The sequence below is a fragment of the Rhinoraja longicauda genome, chromosome 6, assembly GCF_053455715.1.
Source record: "Rhinoraja longicauda isolate Sanriku21f chromosome 6, sRhiLon1.1, whole genome shotgun sequence".
Classification (NCBI taxonomy): Eukaryota; Metazoa; Chordata; class Chondrichthyes; order Rajiformes; family Arhynchobatidae; genus Rhinoraja; species Rhinoraja longicauda.
The window spans coordinates 22361858-22385349 of record NC_135958.1 but is presented as its reverse complement, the minus strand read 5'-3'; the positions used below and the strand labels follow the sequence as shown (position 1 = coordinate 22385349).

At 46.5% G+C, this 23492-nt stretch overlaps 2 protein-coding genes across 3 annotated transcripts in view; one reads left to right on the top strand and one right to left on the bottom strand.

The window, feature by feature from the left end:
• Positions 1 to 8389, bottom strand: part of dync1li2 (dynein, cytoplasmic 1, light intermediate chain 2) — a 72608-nt gene extending 64219 nt beyond the window's left edge. For both annotated transcript variants that reach the window (XM_078400712.1, XM_078400713.1), the window contains exons 1-3: positions 8259 to 8389; positions 5700 to 5773; positions 5032 to 5148 (exon numbers count right to left, since the gene is read on the bottom strand). In XM_078400712.1, the coding sequence (XP_078256838.1) occupies positions 5032 to 5148; positions 5700 to 5773; positions 8259 to 8347 (280 nt within the window). In that variant the 5' untranslated portion in view covers positions 8348 to 8389. The remainder of the gene's footprint in view (positions 1 to 5031; positions 5149 to 5699; positions 5774 to 8258) is intronic.
• Positions 8390 to 15498: 7109 nt separating this feature from the next.
• Positions 15499 to 22838, top strand: LOC144594829 (uncharacterized). Its single transcript, XM_078401732.1, has 2 exons — positions 15499 to 15556; positions 20482 to 22838. Exon 2 carries the CDS (start codon positions 20490 to 20492, stop codon positions 22404 to 22406), a length of 1917 nt encoding a protein of 638 aa, XP_078257858.1. The 5' UTR covers positions 15499 to 15556; positions 20482 to 20489; the 3' UTR covers positions 22407 to 22838.
• Positions 22839 to 23492: the final 654 nt, after the last annotated feature.

Sequence of the window (23492 nt, the reverse complement as noted above, 5' to 3'; positions counted from 1 at the left end):
TGCTGATGTAAGAGATAACTTGAACCCAGGTTTAAGACAGAAAATGCTGTAAATGAACATAGAAAATTGTTGCAGGAGTAGGCCATTCGGCCCTTCGAGCCTGCACCGCCATTCAATATGATCATGGCTGATCATCCAGCTCAGTAACCTGTACCTGCCTTCTCTGCATACCCCCTGATCCCTTTAGCCACAAGGGCCACATCCAACTCCCTCTTAAATATAGCCAATGAACTGGCCTCAACTACCTTCTGTGGCAGAGAATTCCACAGACTCACCACTGTGTGAAGAAATGTTTTCTCATCTCGGTCCTAAAAGATTTCCCCCTTATCCTTAAGCTGTGACCCCTGGTTCTGGACTTCCCCAACATCGGGAACAATCTTCCCGCATCTAGCCTTTCCAACCCCTTAAGAATTTTAGATGTTTCTATAAGATCCCCCCTCAGTCTTCTAAATTCCAGCGAGTATAAGCCTAAGAGATTCATGAGATCCACTGTGGAATAAGGTCCTTGAGTGAACTGACAGGAGCAAGCAATTTTGCATTCCTCGCAACTGAGGAATACCAATAACGGTACTGCTAGACATGTGGAAAATTGAGGTGATACTGTGGCAGCCAACAGTAATGTTGCCACAGGAGAACGATGGACAAGTGTGCTCGTCTTGGACTGGATTCTCAATGTGTTATCTTCTTATTGGAGAACAGGAAGAATAGGAGGGAAATGCATTTTAGAAACAAGATTTACTCCCTTACTGAACTCTGGGCAACAGCCACCAGGGATTGCAGGTACCCTACGACCAACACTCGCAAGGAGACTCCGAGAGTGGAACTACTCAGAGAAGCAACCCCAGACTAAACAACATCTGGTAGGTAGCTTGTATTTTCTCTTCTATTCTCACTCAATATAAATATGCTCATTCTGTTGCAAGCCATACTGAACAAGGGTGATTGATTTTGCTAAAATTGCATTATGCTGGAATGCATAATGATTCAACTTTAGCCCTTGACTAGTTTTTGATTTTCTGTCTTCCCCATCCCCAGCAAACATAGCATACTTGCTGACAACCAACATGCATTTAGGAGGCATAGATCATGCAAGTCTCAGCTTATCCTGACAACAAATGACCTGGCCAAGAAACTTGACAGCAATGTCGTCACAGATTTAGTAGTACTCGACTTTTCTAAAGCATTTGATGTCATCCCACACCAGAGACTGCTTCAGAAGCTTGACTTTCTGAGACGCAACTTTTATCATTGTTCAACTTCTATCAAGGAGAAGTTATACTTCACCCTTGTTAGACCTCATTTGGACTATGCAGTTGCAGCATGGGATCCATACACAAATAAAAACATTTCTTCCATCAAACGTGTCGAAAGATAGGCAGCTCGAGTTGTTATAAATACTTATGAGAGAGAAGCGAGTGTTACCAAATTTCTAAATTCATCGGGGTGGAACCCGCTCCAAGACAGACGTAAAGCCCACGGTTTGACCTGTTTTTACAAAATGTTAAATGGTCAGTGATCTCGACATAGATTACCACATCTACACCAAACCTATCAGGAGTAGACAAGGGCATTCGATTCAATTTGAGATACCAGCTACCAAGACAGATGTGTATAGCAATTCATTATTCTCTCGCACAATTAAAGCATGGAATAGTCTTCACCCAGCTATAGTTAATCAACCAGACGCAGCTAAATTTAAGGCAGCTCTTCTTCTCCAAGAAGCCCTTCTTGCTTAAGCCCATACTCCGCCACCTCCAGTTTAAATTCCATTTGGAATATTTTGGAGGACCAAGAACCAAGAACCATCCCACAAATTCTCATTCTTTCTTTTGGCTAAGTAGATTTGCTTTACATACTGTATGCAATTTGTGTGAAATCACAAAATATTTTACACTCCATGTTTGAAATGGAGACACGGATGCAGTTGTCTGAAGATCAAGACTTCAAACCAGACAGAAAACTCTGGTCTCCCACAGCACCAGTAATATCTGAACTCATATGGGTGTCAGGGAAATTGACTATTAACAAAATGTCGATGAACTAGAAAAATACTATGAATGATAGATCTACAAAATTCATCCAAAAGGATAAAGAGCCAACCAATGTCAGTGTCCTCTTCCAAGTCAACATTCCCTGCACTAAGGTTTTGTTTTACAGACAACACCATTTGCATGCCCGACACAGGCTCCAGAAACACACACTTCCCTGCACTCTGACATGAGATGAGATTATAAAATGGACAGGAGGAAACTCACTCAAGGAAGGCAAATTATAGTCACTAACACAGGAAACCAGCTCCAAGAATCCAAAAAAGCTAGAGGGACCAGCATGCAAAAGGGGAAAAAAATGTCCCTGAAGCAAGAAACAACAATATTGCTTTTCATGAAAAACATTATCCTCCTCATATGGTCATCAGGGGAACTGTAAACAAGGGCAGGATTCAGTAAATGCTCAGACCAGACTCTCTATATGAACTGCAAAACATAAATCATTAATTCATAATGTCCTCTACAAATGTAGTACATTTGCAGTACACTTTTCACGCTGTAAAACTGAACTTTTCACTCAGAATGGGGGGGGGGGGGGGGGGCAATAAACAGATTTAGGTAGAGATTTCTAGAGCCTAATTGCTGAAGTTCGAGAAATGATGGAATCAGCAAGAGAGGAAACTGGAGAAGCAGTGGATCACAGAAATGTGAGAGATTGGGAGGGTTAAGGCTGCAGAGGCATTTGAAAACAATTTAAGCTTGTTCATAAAACCAACAGTCTTTTCTCTTCCAGTTATGGCCTATTCAGTCACGCTAACCTCCAACCAGTAAGACACCCTGCTCCCCACCACAGCACAAAATCAACCTCCACCATCGTGTCAGACAGTGCATTCCAGATCAAATACTCCTCGGCAAAGTTCATTGGTCTGTATTTCTAGTTACCTAAACATCTCTTATTGCTAATGGTTTCCTCACATGAACAAAACTTTAAGATTTTGCCCAGATACTAATTTTCTTCTTAATCTTCTCTGCTCCAAAAACCAACCTGATTAAATCATTCTAGACCCGGAAAAACCCGTTCTTCGAGGTGTTGACTTCCATTATAAAATGCTGCTCCTGGCATGGAACAAAATACTTCAGTTGAAGCCAAACAGTTTCTGGCATTAATTCTTTTGTCTACACTTTTAGGTATTCTTTTTCTGGTGTCTGGGCATCCTTGACATTGCCAGCATTTATCACTCTAGTCAATTTCAGTGTTGAGAGGGAAGCGGGAGTCTTTGTGTCAACATTCGGCTGCTTGGTATCGAGTCAAAGTCAAGAGTGTTTTATTATCGCATGTGCCAAAACAAAACTATGAAATTCTGAGTTGCAGCAACATAACAGATACGTAAACATATTACTCCGTAAACACCATAATAAACAACAATAAAAGTTCAATATTATAAAGAACAAACAATAAAAGACAAAAACAGTGCCCCCAGGTATATGTGGTTTGGAGCTTATTTGAGTGTTGTCATGTTTAATAGCCTGATGGTTGTCGAAAAAGAATTTCAGAATTTTAAAATTGAAATATAATCTGCAAAGACATCAACTGGCTCAGAAACAAATTACTTGAGAAAGTACAGAGCTGTCATCTCCCAATAGCCAGGTTGTGAAGCAATTCAAGCAAAGCCAACCCATCAGTTGTCAAATCAAATTGTTGCCAAGAATGGAAGGCCATATACAGAGCAGTCCTTCAAGTTAATGCGCACTGCAATGTCTTGTTTTTAAACTTTCTTCATAAGTATAACAAATAAGAGCATTAGCCTGAAGCTTAAAGTTATTCAATTAGTCCAGATCCACAAACAGCAGTCTGTTGCTCAGATCAAATAACCTGAACAGGAATCAGGACATTGCAAAGTCCAATTCTCACCAGTGCAACTCATGGAGTTTACAACACGAGGCTGCAAAAGGAACATTTCCTCATCAAAAAATTCAAAGCTAAGGATATTACCCAAACTGAAGTCAACTAACGTATGTCTCACTAGGAATTGAATCTTGCACCAATTAATTCAACGTAGTTTCATGCAGCAGTAAACAAGGATGATGCCAGGACTGGAGGGCTCAAGCACCGAGAGGCCAGATAAAAAGGGATTGTTTTCCCTGGTGCAAAACTTAGAGATTTATTTAATCATTTTAGAAAAGGTGAATAGTCAGTCGTTTCCCCAGTGGAAGGGAGTCTGAAACAAGAAGGGTGCAATTACTATGTTTGAAAGACGTTTGAGCAGATTCATGGATAGGAAAGGTTCAGAGGGATATGAGCCAAATGGGACTAGTTCAGGTAAGCATCTTGGTTGGCATGACTCAACCAAAACGTCACCTATCCACTCTCCAGAGATGCTGATTACCTACTGATTTACTCCAGCAGTTTTGTGGCCTTTTCGGCTTGGACAAGTTGGGCCAAAAGTTTCCACTGGGAAACAAACAAGGCCTTGGTTTATCCTCACCCCCAAAGACAACACATTCTAATGCATAATGTAGAAACGAGGAACTGCAGATGCTGGTTTATACCACATCTCCCAAAATGTCACTCATCCTTTTTCTCCTGCCTGATACTGCCTGACCTGCTGAGTTACTCCAGCACTTTGTGTCTAATGCATTACTGAAGCAGGGTTGCATGTGGAGTTGGACATGAATTCATAACACATGAATCCTTATAAACATCCATTTCTGCCACAGTATATGCTTTTGTACTTTGCAAACACTTGATGAATCGTGTGCAATCATTCTATCTGTGCAATGCACGGTGCCTTTGATGATACGTCACTGATGATGACTCAGGATATTTCAGGAAGCCTTGGGCTCATTCCCACTGCTCTGCTTTGCTCAGCAATTCATCAGAGATTTACTAAGCCTGGGAAAGAGTACGCTGTAAGCATAGCTTATTAACAAACAACTTGCAATAATTTATGATACTCGGGCCTTCACTGAGTTAAAATATTCAAAAACGCAAAGAACACACAGAGTACACCACACCACACATGATTTCACTGGCCTCACTGACCATCTCGGTCTTCGTCGTGTATGTTCAGGTATAAATATTCCAGACCCCTCCCTTTCTTGTTGTGCTCTGCACCTTGGAGCTTGGCCATGAGTGTTGTCTTGCCAGATCCATCCTCACCTAGAAGTTCAGCAATGAGTCAGTATTAGTAATAATGCCATTAATTAGATGAAGTAATATTTAGAGAACAAAATGCAAAAACAATTGGTCCAGATAAATATCCCTCCCAAAAGAAGGCAATGATGTAAAACACAAAGTGCTGGAGTAACTCAGCGGGTCAGGCAGCATCTCTGGAGAGCATGGATGGGTGACGTTTTGGGTGAGCACCCCATCAGGCTCTGATCGATGTCCCGAAAATTGACTAATTTTATCCATGTCCTCTGGAGATGCTGCCTGACCTGCTGAGTTATTCCAGCATTGTGTTTTACTCAAGATTCCAACATCAGCAGTTCCTAGTGTCTTCAATGAAATATACTTAACTTTTAAATATTACTTTAAACCTTTAAATTATAAATAGATTTCAAGTTAGACGAGATTAGACTTGCATCATTTTATAGCATTCAACAATACTGCAACATAAATTACACTGAAATTTAACATGCTGTTTGCATTACTCTTTGTAGGTACCGTCTGATTTTAGGACAAATTTATGCGGTGAGCTCCAGCCTTACCGAGCACAAGAATATTTTTCCCTGTGGGCAGTTTTGACCGAGACCGGGTGGAGACTTCACTGAGGATAGAAGTCCTAAAAGAAAAACATTTGCATTTTATATCATGCTTTTCCAGTCATTTCACAGGCATTGGCAGCATTCTTTTCCCAACCGCTCGTTAATAAGAGCAGAAATTGTTGGAAATACTACATAGTCAGATATTGTCTTTCTACCAAAACCTAGCAGTTTAGAGTTATATAGCTCAGAAACAAACCCTTTGACCCAACTCTTCCATGCTGAGCAAAATACCCCATCTAAGCAGTCCTATTTGCCTTCATAGGGGCTAGTGGAATCAAGGGATATGGGGAGAAGGCAGGCACGGGTTATTGATTGGGGACAATCAGCCATGATCACAACTGGATTGAAGGGCCGAATGGCCTCCTCCTGCACCTATTTTCTATGTTTCATTTGGCCCAGATCCATTTAAACCTTTCCTATCCATGTACCTGTCCAAATTTACTTTAAATATTATTGTACTTGCCTCAACTACCTCCTCTGGCAGCTTGTTCCATACACCCACCACCCTCTGTGTGAAAAAATTGCCATTCAGCTTCCTATTAAATCTTTGTCCTCTCACCCTCTGGGTAAAAGACTGCATTCACCGTATCTATTCCCTCATGATTCCCCTCTATAAGATCACCCCTCAGCCTCCTGCGCTCCAAGGAATAAAGTCCTAGCCTGCCCAACCTCTCCCAACATCCCCATAAATCTTCTCTGTACTCTTTCCAGCTTACTGACATCTTTCCTAGAGGAGGGTGACCAAAAATGAACCCAACCCTCCAAATGCAGCCTCACCAACGTGTTTTTATTTCATGTTCCTAAGTCATAGGAGCATAATTAGTCCATTCAGCCCGTTGAGTCTATTCTGCCATTCAAACACGGCTGATCTATCTTCCTTCTCAACCCCATTCTCCTGCCGTCTCCCCGTAACCTTTGACACCCTCACTAATCAAGAACATGTCAATCTTAGCTTTAAAAATAGCCAATGACTTGGCCTCCACCGCTGTCTGTGGCAATAAATTCCAGATTCACCACCCGCAGACTAAAGAAATTCATGAATGCATGATTAAGTTTATTGGCCAAGTATGTGCATATACAAGGAATGTGCCTTGGTGCTCCGCTGACAAATGACGACACAAACATAGTTAACAATTAAGAATAAAGCACAACCACATCAAAATAATAAGGATACAACATTACAGTGTAAACATGTGGGTGAAAACAAACCAGAGCTCATCCTCGTCTTTCTAAAGGTACATCCTAAGGCTATGGTCTCTGGTCCTAGACTCTCCTGGTGGAAACATCCTCTCTGTATCCACTCTATCAAGACCTTTCACGATTTGGTAATCTTCAAAGAGGTCACCCCTCATCCTTCTAGATTCCAGCACGTACAGGCAGAGTACAGAAAAGGAGGGCCTGCCCACGCCATAAAGATATAGAAGCCCAACTACTGTGTCATCCAGGTTCAGGAACAGCTTCATCCCCACAGCCATCAGATTATTAAACACTACAATCTACAAAAATAGCTCTGAACTACATCGACTTGGGGGCATTGGTTTTGTCTTTTTGCACTATTATTGTTTGTTTTGTGTATGTATGTATCTTTGTAATGTATGTGTGCATGTTTATACACAGTATCTATATATATATATATACATACATACACGTTTCTCGTTTATTATATGGTTTACAGATTACTATGATTACAGTCTGAAGAAGGGTCTCGACCCAAAACGTCACCCATTCCTTCTCTCCTGAGATTCTGCCTGACCTGCTGAGTTACTCCAGCATTTTGTGAATAAATACCTTCGATTTGTACCAGCATCTGCAGTTATTGGCTTATACTATGTTTACATATTCTGTTGTGTTGCTGTAAGTAAGAATTTCATTGTACTGTTTGGGACATATGACAATGTAAGACGAAGGTATCAGAAAATGCTGGAGTAACTCAGCGGGTCAGGCAGCATCTCCGGAGAGAAGGAATGGGTGACGTTTCGGGTCGAGACCCTTCTTCAGACTGACAATATTACACTGTTGTCTCTGGAGCACCGACAGCTCCAGAAGGGCCCGCCCGAACCGCGACCCGAGGCGGTCGTAACCGCCCGCAACGCAATTACAGCGTGGATCTGACCGAGAGAAGCCGACCGGCAGCTCCAGGAGGGCCCGGCCCCACGCCGGTAGTAGCCGCGCCCGCCCACCCGCACGATTGACAGAGTGGGGAGGGGGCCGAGAGAAAAGGAGGGCCCGGCCGCACCGGCCGGTTGACGGCTCCAGGAGCGCCCGACCGCGCCGCTGACTCAGTGGGAAGGGACGGTCCTGACCCTCGCCGGTCGTGACCAGGCCCTGATCCTCGCCCGCCAGTGGTTCCAGCGGGGATCGGACCGAGAGAAAGAGAGGGCCCGCCTCCGCCCGTACCGCACCGCCAACAGAGCCGGGAGGGCGGTCCCGCCCGCACCACCTGAGGCCGCTCCCGGACCTCGGATCCCCCGCCCAACGCCGCCGGACGGCCCCGCCGCCTACCACAGGTTTGGCCCATCGTCCTCGTCGGCCGCCTCCTGGTTGCTGGCGGCAGCGGCGCCCAGATGCTTCCTCTCCCCCACGGGCGCCATTTTGGCCACTGCGCCCGCCCGGGACCCGGATCAGTGACGTCAACCTCAGCAACGCCAGGACCCCGCGGCTGCCCCGCCCGCGCCGCATGCAGCCGCTCAACCACCTTCAGAGCCTCCTCCAGCCGCACTGATGATATCACAGTACCTGATCAATTCTAATGTTAATTCTAACAATTTAGAAACCACTTCAGGCAGTTTTCTGGACAAATGCTCTCATGAGACAATCCAATGACGTAATTGCCTCTGTAGCATTCCATATCCGCGCCATTTTCCACAAAATGTCTTTTATTTCCTAATTTGAGTGTCGGGTTTCTTATTAACTTCTGTCCGGCAGCTGCCTGGACGGATGGGGTGCAGGCGAAGGACCCCTGGTGGAAGAGGCTTTGATGTCAATTACGTCATTGCTGTGGAATCCCTCACCTTGGCCAAGCCCCGTCCAATCACCGCACGCCCGGACCAAGCCCCGGCCAATCACCGCACGCCCGGACCAAGCCCCGCCCAATCACCGCACGCCCGGACCAAGCCCCGGCCAATCACCGCACGCCCAAACCAAGCCCCGACCAATCACCGCACGCCCGGACCAAGCCCTGGCCAATCACCGCACGCCCGACCAAGTCCCGGCCAATCACCGCACACCCGGACCAAGCCCCGGCCAATCACCGCACGCCCGGACCAAGCCCCGGCCAATCACCGCACGCCCGGACCAAGCCCCGGCCAATCATCGCAGGCCCGGACCAAGCCCCAACCAATCGCCGCACGCCCGGACCAAGCCCCGGCCAATCACCGCACGCCCGGACTAAGCCCCGGCCAATCACCGCACGCCCGGGCCAAGCTCTGGCCAATCAGCGCACGCCCGGAATAAGCTCTGGCCAATCACCGCAAGCCCAGACCAAGCCCTTGCCAATCTCTGGCCAATCAGTGCATGCCCTGGGCAAGCCCTGGCCAATCAGCGCATGCCCGGACCAAGCCCTGGCCTATCAGCGCACGCCCAGGCCAAACCCTGGCCAATCACCGCACGCTCTGGCCAATCAGCACAGTGTTTGAACTTTGGAAGAGGAAGGGTGGGGACCCACAAACCTGTCTCTATTAATGGGACGGTGACAGAGAGAGAGTCAAAAGCTTCAAATTCCTAGGCATGTATATCTCTGAAGATCTTTTGTGGACCCGGCACATTGGTGCAATTATAAAGAAAAAACATCACTCTACTTCCTGAGAAGATTGCAGAGATTTGGTATGTCAGAGATGACTATCTTGAACTTCTACAGGTGTAGAGTAGAGAGCATATGAACTGGTTGTATCACGGCCTGGTTACATAGATACATAGACAATAGGTTCAGGAGTAGACCATTCGGCCCTTCAATGGGATCATAGATGATCATCCACAATCAGTACCCCATTCCTGCCTTTTCCCCATATCCCTTGATTCCGCTAGCCCAAAAAGCTCTATCTAACTCTCTTTTGAATGCATCCAGTGAATCGGCCTCCACTGCCCTCTGAGGCAGAGAATCCCACAAATTCACAACTCACTGGGTGAAAAGGTTTTCCTCATCTCAGTTCTAAATGGCCTACCCCTTAATCTGAAACTGTGGCCCCTGGTTCTGGAGTCCCCCAACATCAGGAACATGTTTCCTGCTTCTAGTGTGTCCAATCCCTTAATAATTTTATATGTTTCCATAGGATTCCCTCTCATCCTTCTAAATTCCAGTGAATACAAGCCCAGTCGCTCCATTCTTTCATCATATGACTGTCCCGCCATCCTGCGAATTAATCTTGTGAACCTGCGCTGCAATCCCTCAATAGCAAGAATGTCCTTCCTCAAATCTGCAACTTGAATGCCCAAAAACAAAGAAGACTGCAAAAAGTGGCAAACACTGCCCAATCCATCACGGGTACTGACTTCCCCACCATCAAAGTGTTTAATGGGGGCCGCTGCCTCAAAAAGGTAGCCAGCCTCATCAGAGACCACCCTGACCATTCACTCATTTCACTCCTGCCATCGGGAAGAGGTTTTGGAAGCCTGAAAATGTAATGTCCAGGTTCAGGGACAGCTTCTTCCCCACAGCCATCTGGCTATTAAACACAACCTCCAAATAAGTGAGGGCATTGTTTTTGTCTTTTTGCACTATTATTATTTGTTCGTTTTTATGTGTGTGTGTCCACACACACTTAACATTTTATTATATTGTTTACATTGTACTATGTTTACCTATTCTATTGTGTTGTTGCAAGTAAGATTTCATTGTTCTATCTGGGACATATGGGCGTCATGACTCTTCTAAAAGCTAAACTAAACTCTAAACCTACCGCCCTGGCCATTGCCTCATTTCGTTCCTGCCATCGGATAGAAGGTACAGGAATCTGAAAATGACAGACCATCAGGTTCAGGGACAGCTTCAACCCAACAACCATCAGGCTCTTAAACACTGTAAATATCAACTAAACTTCAAACTATGAACTGTCTTGGTTGCACTAGGGACTTCAGGCTTTTGTCTTATTTTGCACTACATTGTGTTTTTTTAATGTACTGAACTTTCTTTGTTTATTATACTATCTATTGAGTCCAGTGTTTACAAACCTAATGTGGTGCAACAAGGAAGAACTCCATTGTTCCACTTCGGTACATATGACAATAAAGCACTCTACCACATTTCGGGTCAGAACCCTTATTGAGACTTAGAAGTGGACCGAGGTATGGTAGGTGATTGCAGAGTGGCATTGGCAACTGAAGAAATAGCTCGGCGGCAACCTCTCCGGACTGGTTCTCGTCATCAACTCGGTGAAAGACGCTCTTTGGTCTGCCCGAGCTTTGTTGGCCTCCCGGCGGAGCGAGATGTCCGTCAAGGAATGTTGCCGACTGGCCCGCTGCAGACTGCAGGAGTACGTGCTGAGGGACGCACTGAAGCTTGGTGCAGCTAACGCCAAGGCCCTGTGGGGGAGGACCACAGTCTAGGGTCCTTCCGCTGCTGGACATGGGGGACAGGGTGTGGTGGAGAGAGACGCCCCTCCAAATAAGGGATACTGGGTAAATGTCTGTAAATTTGGAAGTAAATGCCTGTATCGAATGTGTAACCTCCGGAAATGTCGGATGGGTTTGTTAAAAAATATGTTTTGTAAGCGATATTTATTACTTGAATAAAGTATTTTTTGATATTAAAAAAAAGGTTCTCGTTACCGTGGCAGCGAGCCAGGCCTGCAGGCAACTGAACCGTCTTCTCACCAGCGAGAGCGAGGTCCTGACTTGCAATCTAGCTAATTGAAGACCTTTGAACTATCTTTGATCAGACTTTATCAGATTTCAATGTTATATCTTGCACTCAATATTGTACCCTTTATCCTTTATTTCTGCGCTGTAGACAGCTTGGTTGTATTCGTGCATTGTTTTTTATCTGACTGGAAAGCACGTAAACAAAAGCTTTTCACTGTAGATAAACAAAATTCTGAAGCAACTCAGCGAGTCTGGCAGCATTTCTGAAGAAAATAGATGGGTGACGTTTCGAGTGGACGCCAGACCCGCTGAGTTACTCAGCATTTTGGGTCTATCTATGAAAAAAACATGCATCTGCAGTTCTTTTTTGTTCGTTTTTCACTGTACCTTGATACATGTGACAATAATAAACTAATAAAAAAATAAAGAATAATACGAAACCTTTTAATCACTCATTTAATTACTTCTTGAATGTTGTGTGTCTCTGCTCACCTACGCCCCCTGGTGGAGATGCAGGAGTTGCTCTGGACTGTCTAATTGTACTGTGTTCCCTGGCTTTCTTTGTACACTAGTATTGTTATAGCCATAGAGTGATACAGTGTGGAAACAGGCCCTTTGATCCAACAGGCCCTTTGAGCCAACATGTCCCAGCTACACGTCCCACCTGCCTGCGCTTGGTCCATATCCCTCCAAACCTGTCCTATCCATGTACCTGTCTACTATTGTGGTTATTCACTTATTGACGAGGGTGGACTTCTGCCTCTTCACACAGGAGATACATCGCAGCAGGCAGTCCAAGACCTTGTGGCTTTGCTGAGCAGTTTGTGTTGGGCTCCAGGCATCTGTAGCTGAATTCCTCATCCTGCAGCACCCCAAGGGATCATTGGAGGATCAGATCATTTAGACCCACACCACCCTAGCCACGTTCTCATCTCACTGCCACCATCAGGAACAAAGTACAGGAGCCTGGAAAACAGAACTTTCCAGGATCAATGTGTAGGAAGGAACTGCAGATGCTGGTTTACACCGAAGATAGACACAAGATGCTGGAATAACTCAGCGTGTCTGACAGCATCTCTGCAGGGAAGGAATGGGAGACTGAAACAGGGTCACCCATTCATTCTCTTCAGAGATGTTGCCTGCCTCACTGAGTTACTCCAGCATTTTGTGTCTACCTCCTGGTTCAAGAACAGCTTCTTCCCAACAACCATCATGCACTTGAAAACTTCACGACACTAACCTCAGCAGCTGTGATATTTTATGGACTATGTCATAGATTGATACAACATAGAAACAGGCCCTTTGGCCCAACTAGCCCATGGCAATCAAAATGTCCCATCTGCACATCCCATCTGGTCCTGTTTAGCCCATATCCCTCTGGACCTTCCCTATCCATGTACCTGTCCAAATGTCTTTTAAATGCTGTTATAGTACCTGCCTCAACTACCTCCTCTGGCAGCTCGATCCATACGCCCACCACCCCTGAGTGAAAAAGTTGCCCCTCAGGTTCGTATTAAATCTTTCCCCTCTCACCTTAAAGCTATGACCTCTAGTTCCTGATTCCTCTAAGCTCGGTAAAAGGGGTTTGGTCGACCACAGACTTTGGCGGGTTCTGTGCGTCATTATTGTGGTTACGGCGTGGAAAAAACCTCCAGCCCACCGAATCCACACCTGTTCACACTAGTTCCATGTTATTCCACTTTCCCATCCACTCACTATATTCTTGGGGCAATATACAGAGGGCAATTAACCTGCATATCTGCACATCTTTGGGATGTAGAAATAAACCAGAGCACCCAGAGGAAACCCACGCAGTCAAAGGGAGAACGTGTAAACACATAGACAGCACCCGGGGATCTCCCCCCGCTCCCCATTCCCACTTTCAGTCTGAAGAAGGGCCCCGATGTGAAACGTGACCTATCCATTTCCCCCAGAGATGCTGCCTGGCCTGCTGAGCTACTCCAACACTTTGCTATAAACCAACATCTGCAGTTCCTTCTTAATAGCCAAGGTCAGGAATGAACCTGGGTCTGGCACCATGAGACAGCGGTTCTACCCACTGCGCCACTGTGCCACCCTTTAGATTGCTATATATTATCTGTGTGTGTAGGAAAGAACATGCGGATGCTGCTTTAAATCGAAGGTAGACACAAAATGCTGGAGTAACTCAGCGGGACAGGCAGCATCTCTGGAGAGAAGAAATGCGTGACGTTTCGGGTGGAGACCCAGTCCTTCTCTCCAGAGATACTGCCTGTTCCGCTGAGTTACTCCAGTATTATCTGTGTATTGCGTTTACCGACCTATTAAGCTGCTGCCAGTAAGATTTTAATTGTTCCGCCTGTTCACCACTCTTGAGCTCTCCCTTGTACTGTTGAGCACTCACCTGGTGAGCGATTGGGTCGGGTCCAAACCACCTTGTCCCTCGGGCACAGCCAGTCGCGGGATCCCCAGCCAGCTGTGCTCTCACTGCTCCTGCCCCTGAGACGCTCTGCCAAACACACCAGCCATATGTCTGTCTGTCTGTCTGCCACAAAGCCCCAAGGACATGTCTATCAGGTCTGAGCCCATGCCAAGTGAACTCTCCACCAACTACCCTCATTAGGTTGGGTCTTATGTTACAGGTAGACAACAAAGGCAAAGTGCTAGAAGCACTCAGCGGGTCAGGCAGCATCTGTGGAGGGAGTAGACAGGCGACGTTTAGGGTCGGGAGCCTTCTTCAAGCTGATCAGAGACGGGAAGGGTCGGGTTCTCTGGGGGAACATTGGGAAGGTGGAACCTTAGTTCTGATTTTTTTTAAATAATACTCAATTTGAAAGAGCCAAACTCTATTTTTTTTTAAACACACTACATTGGATTATTTTATCCACATTAGAAGCGGGTGGAGGAGAGCGCGAACAGCGAGGTGAGTGGGATGGGGCGGGGGGGGGGGGAAGGGGGGGGCGGGGGGAAGGGGGGGGAAGGTGGGGGGCGGGGGGAGGGGGAAGGAGGGAGGAGGGGGGGGGAAAGGAGGGAGGAGGGGCGGCGGCGGGGAGGAGGGGCGGCGGCGGGGGGGGGGGGGGAGGAGTGGCGGCCGCCGGGAGCCGCCCATGTCCTGCCCCAGACACCAGTCGCTGCCGCGCCGGCTCGGAGACTGGACCTCTGTGCTGCTGCCGACGGAAACCGGAGTGGGACGGTGGGTCTGGGGGCGAGACTGTGACCGTCCCCCTCCCCCCGCGGGGAGGGGGCTAGTCTGCGGGGGGAGAGGTGTCGGCAGTGCTGGGGGAACCGGAGGTGGCGGGAGAGGGGAGGCTCTTTGTCCGCCATGTGTTGGGTCCCAGTCCCACTCCGGCCTCCTCACCCCCACGTCCCCCTCCCCCGAACTTTCCAATGTCCCGGGGTTCGGTCCGGGCTTCACTTGCCGGCTCCCAGTGTGAAGCTTCTCCTCCCTCTCCCTGAGCTTCTCTCTTCCCTGCCTCCTCACCCCTTTCCCACTTCTCTCTCCCCTCCCCCGGCAGCCGGTCCCTCTCCCCCTTCCCATCTTCCCATTCTCCCGGGGACTTTCTCCACTCCCAACCCTGGGGTTCTCTTACTCTCTACCCCCCCCCCCCCCCCCCTCCACTCTCATGGGACCTCTACCCTGGACCCCTTCTACCCCCCCCCCTCGGGCTGGAAGCCCCTGTGTCCCGCCTGGTCACATCTTCCAGTCAGGGCTCCCCGTCCCCCCGCGGGGTTCCCTCTCTCCCCCACGGCCGCGACTTCCAGTCCGGCGCACGGTCCCGGGACCCTCGCCTTGGATGGCCGTTCCCCACCCCCCCTCTCCCTCGTCCCTCTCCTCTGCCCCCCTCCCCACCACCTCTCCCCCCCCTCGTCCCTCTCCTCTGTCTTCCCCCACCACCTCTCCTCTTTCCCCTTCCTCTCCCCCCCCCCCCCCCCATCTCACCTCCCCCCACCCACCCCCACCCCACTCTCTCGGGGCACTCACCAGCGCCGCTCTGTGTCCCGGGGAACACGAGAGGATTCTGCAGGTAAACGGCGGCTCCTAAAATGAACAGGGAGATTCTCCCCCTCCCCGGTCCCGGTGCGCGCCTGGCTCGGTTTCCCTGGGGTGGGAGTCGCGGGAACGGTGGTCTCCCCCGAGCCGGGGGGCAGCCGCCGGGTCCCCTGCGTTGGAATGGGATTTGGTAAAACTCGGTGGAGGTTTTGGAGCGGTTCCAGTCCGGGACCGAGTGCCGCTCCGCGCTCTGCCGGCGGCTGCACCGGGAGTGACTCGGTTACCCCGCTCCGGCCCCCGGGAGTAGAGCCGCCGTCTGTCTCTATCTCTCCCGGACAGTCGGCTCACCTCCTCCAACGTGTAGGAAGGAACAGCAGATGCTGGTTTAAACAGAAGATAGACACATCAAGCTGGAGTAACTCAGCGGGTCAGGCAGCGTCTCTGGAGAAAAGGAATCTGGAGACCGGTCTGCCGACTTGGACATGGGGCTTTCCCCTGACTATCTGAACAAGGGTCTCAACCCGAAACGTCACCTATTCCCTTTCTCCAGAGATGCTGCCTGACCCGCTGTTACTCCAGCTTTTTGTGTATTATCTTCACTTCCTCTAACGTTGTTGTGGAAGTCCAGAACCAGGGGTCACAGCTTAAGGATAAGGGGGAAGTCTTTTAGGACCGAGATGAGAAAACATTTCTTCACACAGAGTGGTGAGTCTGTGGAATTCTCTGCCGTAGAAGGTAGTTGAGACCAGTTCATTGGGTATATTTAAGAGGGAGTTAGATGTGGCCCTTATGGCTAAAGGGATCAGGGGGTATGGAGAGAAGGCAGGTACAGGTTACTGAGCTGGATGATCAGCCATGATCATATTGAATGGCGGTGCAGGCTCGAAGGGCCGAATGGCCTACTCCTGCGTCTATGTTCTATGTCTATGTAACCTGCTTCACGGTCGCTCAAATGGGCCCGTGTACGCGGGGAACCCCTCCGCTTGGGTTTGGCAAGTCGTGGCTTGTCCGACAGCGGATTAGTTAGCGTTGCTAACGCCCAGGGGGCTTGTACGAGAATCGGGAAGCTCGGGTAAAAAGAAGGCAAGTCTTGGAGGGAGGTAGAAACACCAGGAAATGCAGATGCTGGTATCTTGAGCATAACGAGTAGTCTGGAGGAACACGAGGGGCAGGCAGCATATGTAGAGGGAATGACCTTGTGTATCGGAGACGTCGCCTTTCCGTGTCCTTCTCAGTCGCTACGTGGAAATGCAGGTGTTGCAATCTTGCAAATCACACATAGCAGGAGTAACTCAGCGGGTCATGCAGCCTTTCTGGAGAACAAGGATGGGTATCGTTTCGGGTCCTTTCTGTAGTCTGAAGAAAGGTCTCGATCCGAAATATCACCTATCCATGTTCTCCAGAGATGCCGCCTGACCCGCTGAGTTACTCCAGTACTTTGTGTCTATCTTTGGTATAAACCAACACCTGCAATTCTTTCTTTCTCTTCTCAGAAGAAGGGCCCTGATCGGAACTTGGCATGTACACTACTCCAGGAGATGCTGCCTGACCCGCTGAGCAAGTCTTGGGGAATGGAAACTCGATACTGAATAAAGAATGGGACCGGTTTTGAGATTGTTGCTTTCGTGTAGAATGCAGCATTGTGCATTAATAGTCTCAGCGGAGGAACGCGTGCAGATTTAAACGAGTAGAACAATTTGGAGACCAAGAATCTGTAGGTGCTAGACAAGTGCTGGAGTAACTCGGTGGGTCAGACAGCATCTGTGGAGCATTGGACGTCGGCGTTACGGGTTGGGACCTTTCTGCAGACTGACGGGAAATAATTGATTGTCACGAAATAACAATCCCCCAGTTCAGCAAACACTAAACCCCAAGTGTAGAAACAAGGAACTGCAGATGCTAATTTACAAAAACAAGCACAAAATGCTGGAGTAACTCTCTGGAAAATGCTGGATAGGTGACTTTTTGAGTAGGGACCTTTCTTCAGACTGATGTCCTCGCTGGTTTCCTGACTATAGGGTTAGTGAACAGGGCAAAGAGTGAGCTTGGGTCACAGTCATGGTTCTACAGCACCCAAGTGCTACAGAAGTGGATACAATTAAACTTTTTAAAGTTATTTGGACAAACATATGGGTAGGGAGGGCTTAAGGGCTATGAGGCAAATGGGACTAGCCCAGTGTGCCAACTTGGTCAGTGTGGACAAGGCTGTAATTACTGTTACATGTACTGAGGTACAGTGAAAAGTTTTTGTTTGTGTGCTATCCAAAGGAAAGACTATACTGTACATGAACACAATCAAGCTGTCCAGAGGGCACAGATGAAGGATACAACATTTAGTGCAAGATGTACTGAATGTTGAGTTCAAAGGTCTCTATTGTCCTGCCATATGCCTCAAAGTGAGCCCTTCTGCCCTCTGCATCCATGCGAGCCTCTTTTACCCACTTGCATTATATGCAAGACCAACTTCTCTGTTGGACAAGGGCATTGCTGTAGTGAGTGGCGTCTGTACATGTGAGCTACAACATGTTGGGATGATGGCAATCCTATCACGAAGCCACCCTGTGGCTGAAGTATTGTGGATAAATGTAGCTTAGTCGCAGGGTGGGGAGAACAAAACCTTGTATTTAAATAGTGTTAGATTAGGAAATGTTAATGTACAAAGGATATAGTGTCCTTGTACATCGGTCGCTGAAAGCAAACATGTAGGTGTAACAAGCTAGTAATTGTATGTTGACCTTCACCCATTGAATAATAAGCTCTTCAACTTTGCATGAACAAGCAATGATGACTTGTGCAAAATGATATCAGGGCACGGTGAGTTTGCCGGATATTGTCTGTTTTGGTATCTCAGTCAGTTATACAGCATTGAAATGGATCTTTCTGACCAAGTTGCCAGTCTGAGCTGGTCTCATTTATCTAAGTTTGCATCATATCCTCTGCTTTTCCTATGTACCTGTCTAAATGTATTTTAAATATTGTAACTATTAGTCTGCGGCAGTGTGTTCCACATAATCACTACCCTTGTGGAAGAAAAATGCCCATCAGGTCCCCTTTAATTTTCCCCTCTCCTTGAACTTAAGCCCTCTTGTTTTGGATTCCCCTACATGAGGGGGGGGGGGGCTCTGACCACTTTATCTACACCCCTCAGCATTTATATACTTTGATCATCTTCAACGGTTCCAGCCTCTCCTTGAAACTGAAGATTTCCTGTGCTGCATCATCTTTGTGGATGTTTTCTGTACCTTTCCAACTTAATTACTACCTTGTTGTGAACTACACACAGTGTGGCAAGTGTGGTTCACCAATATCTTGTACAGCTGTAACATGACATCCCAACATTGTTTGGCTGTGTCCTTGGTAGAATTTGCATTTGTTTGGTTAATTACATCTGCATTCTGATCAACTATTCTGCATTCTGATTTGTTGGAGGAACTCTGTGGGTCGAGCAGAATCGGGAGTGAGGGTAGAAGAGAGTTTGCTCACTTTGGAGAGAAACTGTGCATTCCACCTGTCCCAAACCAGGCAAAGTTGGTAATCATATTTCCAAATCTGAAGTTTGAGCAGTTGATCGTGATTCTGGTTTTAGTTGGGCTTGGATTGTTTTCATTTGCTGCCATTTTGAAGCATCCTTGTATAAATCCTGATTTGTATCAGGTCATGCAGATCCCATTTTGGTCTGTATCACTTGTACTGAAGTGTTTTTTAACATTGATTTCTGTGGAATCCAAATCCATACTTTGAAGGGAGATGGTGCTTGGAGATCTAATAGCTGCTGTTATCCTTCAGTTGAATTCGTGCTACTATTGTGTGTACACTTTAGACATCCACCATGTTTTGTCCATTTTATTTTAATTTTGTAGGGTTTTGGATGTCTCTTGGATGTTGGAAGTTCAATGCTAGCTGGAGCTTGAAATTAACTCCGATACCCTTTAAGAGGATAGTAGCTCTGTACAAGGTAGTGGCCAGTTATTAAGTTCTTGAAGCTATGTGCTTTCTGGAGATTGCTCAATCCTTTTCACTTGTCTAGCTACTCCCCTTCCCCCCCCCCCCCCCCCCCCCGGCTCCAAATCACTAACCTGTTAACTGGTACACTTTAAAACTTTCAACTTAAATCGCCTAATGGTACCTATATTTACAGTTATATAACATTAGGTCTGAGCTTTTCAGCAATCCTGCCAAATTATGGTGTGGAGATGTCATTTGGCAAAGGTCTTTTTTTTTTCTTGTTCCCTGTTCCTGTCTGAATAGGGATCAACTTTGTTATCAAGGTTTCTGAAGTTTTTGTTATCAAGGGTGTTGAAATCTGAGTGTCTGGTTCAATTAATGTCTTAGGGGAGAAAAATTGACACTGTAACCATGTGTGATGGAAAGTGAGATGTCGTAATGTGCCTCAGTAGAAATTGGGCTCCTGTCAGTTCTGCTCTAGGTTTGGTGAGGCATACTTTGATTTCTAATTTACACAATTGCAGCGTCTTACTGTAATTCGTATGACACTTGGTACAAGTATAACTGAGTGAGTCAAATACTAGGTGTCCACAAGTGGTAGAATACTCTCAAAGCAGAAATATCTGACCATTTTGTTTTGGTGGCATTTCATTGCAAATGAAAAGGTGGGTGAGTCGGGTTTGGACGCTGCAAACTTAAGTTGGCGGGGGCAGGATATGAATCTGATTTTCAAACTACTGTAAAATGAGGGGTCAACTTTCAACTGGCCGTGCTTGGGTTTGAGAGCTGAGTAGGGTAAGAGATATCCTCTAGAATTCTGTGTTTAAAGCTGCCTCTGTAATGACTGAAGTTAGAATACTGGGCAGCTCGAGTTGGAGGGGGTCATTTGAGTTTGCAAATGTTTTAACGCACTAATCTCTTGTTTGTTTGGAATGAAAATATTTCCTGTGCTTTATATTTGTTTAAACTTGCCCACTCATTACCACTTCGCTTAATCTCACTTTCCACTTGCAGTTAACAACATGGGTGGCAGACTTGGCCGAAAGCGTCGAGGCTATAATGTGAGCGAGCCCAAGGAGAACAAGAGTTCAACAGAGTCCACTGAAAAGCCTGAAGTAAAACACAATGAGCCTGAGAACAAAGGTGCAGCAAAGGACCAATTCAAAGCAACAAGTGAGTTACAACCAGGCGGTGAAGCTCCCAAAAAGGTAGATGAAGAACCTGGTGAAAAACAAACTACTTTGGTGACAGCAGATGTTGAAGTTACAGAAAGGAGTGTCAATGCAGTGGTAGGAAGTGCCTCCACTGAACTTGCACGAGGTTCTGAAACACAAGAGAATGTAACGCCTGCCAGTTTGGTTGAAATAACAAAGCAAATGCCTGACCAGGAAGAACACTGTGCATCAACAGAGGCTGATGTGAGATCCAATGCTGTCCCAGAGACTGGCTCAGCGGATGAAGTTCCAGATGAATCCATGTCAAGTAAAACTGAACCAGAGACCAATGAAATTCCAGACGGAGAAACTCTAAAATCAAATTTGGATGCAGGAGAAACATTGACTAACATTGCCAAAGACCCTTCAACTGGGAAACTGAGCTTGGATGAACAAGTTGCTCTAAACCTTGATGAGCATCTGGAAGGAAACCTCTCTGGCAACCTGGGTGTTCAAGCAGATGCTGACAAAGTTCTTGAAGGGGTTTCTGCAGAGGTTTTGCACACTGCAACACCTTTGCCTGTCAATCACGAGGCACCTCTGGTACCTGCTCCAAAAGAAATGGAAACATCTATCCCGGAGACACAGCCTGAATCTCCAGTTAAGTGTGACTTCTCCAAGGAAGACGAAGAACCAAAATTGGGAGCAATAATTGAAGAAACACCTATTGATGTTGTGCTGAAGAATGAAGTGGCCCTGTGTGCGGATCTGGAGAAAGATGTGACTAAACCAAGCACTCAGGACAAAGCTTGGGGAAAAGTAGTTGAACAACAAAATTCCACGACCCAAATAACACCCGATTCTGGTGAGCAGTCTGACTGTGTGCAGGATATCTTGGCTCTTGAGGATAGCAAAGTTGCTGAGCTTGAGGATCATAGCCAGTCATTGAAGGGATCTGGAAATGTAGCTGTAGACATGGCACAGGTGGACTCTTGCGGTGTGACAGATGCAGTCCAAGCTGATCCATTCGCTGGAGAATCTGGTCCTGAAAATACTTGTCTGAGCACAGAGATGACTGAAACCAACTATGAACAGACAGTGGAACCAGTTAGCTGCCAAGATAGCATAGAAATATCCTTGCTAAAGACCAACTCTGAACTAATACCAGATATTAAACTGACTGTGTATGGTGAAGGTTTACAGGAGGAAGAAGTGAAGAGTGATGCACAGTTAGCATTTGTAGATGAAGCAGTTGAGAACATTGTTCAGGATACTAATGTTAATCCACAACCACCAAATGAAGTGCTGGAGGAGAATGGATCGCTGTTGCATTCAGTTGAAGTAGCACCAGAAAATCGTGAATCTTCGGATGAAGAAATGATAAAACTGGAAACTTCAAGGGATCCTGCACCAGAAAACCCAACACACCTTGAAGATGTTTCAACCAAAGTAATTGCTGAAAAAACTAGTTCCACAGAGAACTCTACAGTTTTTGTAGGTGGTGGAAAACTAAATGAATCCATCACCAGCAAAATTGAAGATGACTATCCAGAAATCTCTGTTACAAATGGAACTACTCTGGATGGTGAACAGAGAAACCAGGGCACAGTGGAAGATGGACAGAGTATCACTGGTGAAGTTGAAAGTCTGCAAACCAGCAGCTTAGAACCAATAGTTAGTAAAACCATTGAAAAGGTGATTGAAAATCTTTCCCCAGAGGAATCCTGTCTTGATTCGGGTAACCAAACTCTCCATTCGGGACCACTAGATATGAATGTTGAATGATGCTTGTCAGAAGCAGAGGCTCGTGATGAGGTTAAAGATCCAAAAATAATGTGCAGGTGGTGGAAGATTGGAATTTGGATGTTCAAACCAGCTAGTGCCCAAGTTTGATTTAGGAAGGAAACTCCAAGCTTGTGCTGCAAACAATAGTGAATCAACTTGCAGTTTATGAACAATTTTTACTAGTTCCACAATCATCTCCTGAGATTTATTTTACTTAATGAACGAACCAAAAAATAGAAATTGAGACTCTACCTTATGCCATAGTTTCTAGTATGCAATATGTCAAGTATTAGTAGTAATTTTAAAGGCATGTAAATCTGAGGTTTGTTCTGAACATGAACTCTATCTTCTAAATTTAGTCTTCAATTTGCCTAATATGCTTTGAGGTCAGTTATTAATTGGATTATGACGGTTTTAACATTTTGGGAGCTTTGACAACTTAATAAAATATCATACTTGTCCTGGTGCTTTGGTTGGTGCTTTTTATTTGACTCTACTGAAAATATTAGTTAACTCATTGAAAGGCATTGTGAAATGGGGAGAAAGGAAAATGGCTTTGAGATAGGGGGTTGGTCATATTGAATGGTAGGGAAAGCTCAAATAATAGCAAGTGTAAGCCATTTCATAGTAGTACAACATGAAAACAGGCCCTTCAGCCAAACTTGTCCCATCTACATGAAAACAGGCCATTCAGCCCAATTTGTCCCATCTATCTGTTTTGGCCCATATCCCTCCAAACCTTTACTATGCCTCAACTACCTCCTGGCAGCCTGTTCCATATACTCACCACCCTCTATTTTAAATCCTCTCGTGATCTTATCCAACTCGCAAGATCACCCCTCAGCCTCCTGCATTCCATGGAATAAAGTCCTAGCCTGCTCGACATCTCCTATAGCTCAGGTCCTGGCAACATCCTCAAATCGCTGCACTCTGGTACTGTCCAATCTGAGGCTTGATTGCACCACCGGGTGGTGCCAGCAATGGCTGCCTCGCCAAGTCTGTCCGTCCCTTCCTTTTTTTAGCATGTTAAATGTATGTTTTAGTGTTCTTTACCTTGTTTTATGTGGGGGTTGGGGGAAACTTTTT

Excerpts from the sequence above, each read along its gene's own strand:
- LOC144594829 (XM_078401732.1), top strand. The coding sequence starts at position 20,490 with ATGGGTGGCAGACTTGGCCGAAAGCGTCGAGGCTATAATGTGAGCGAG.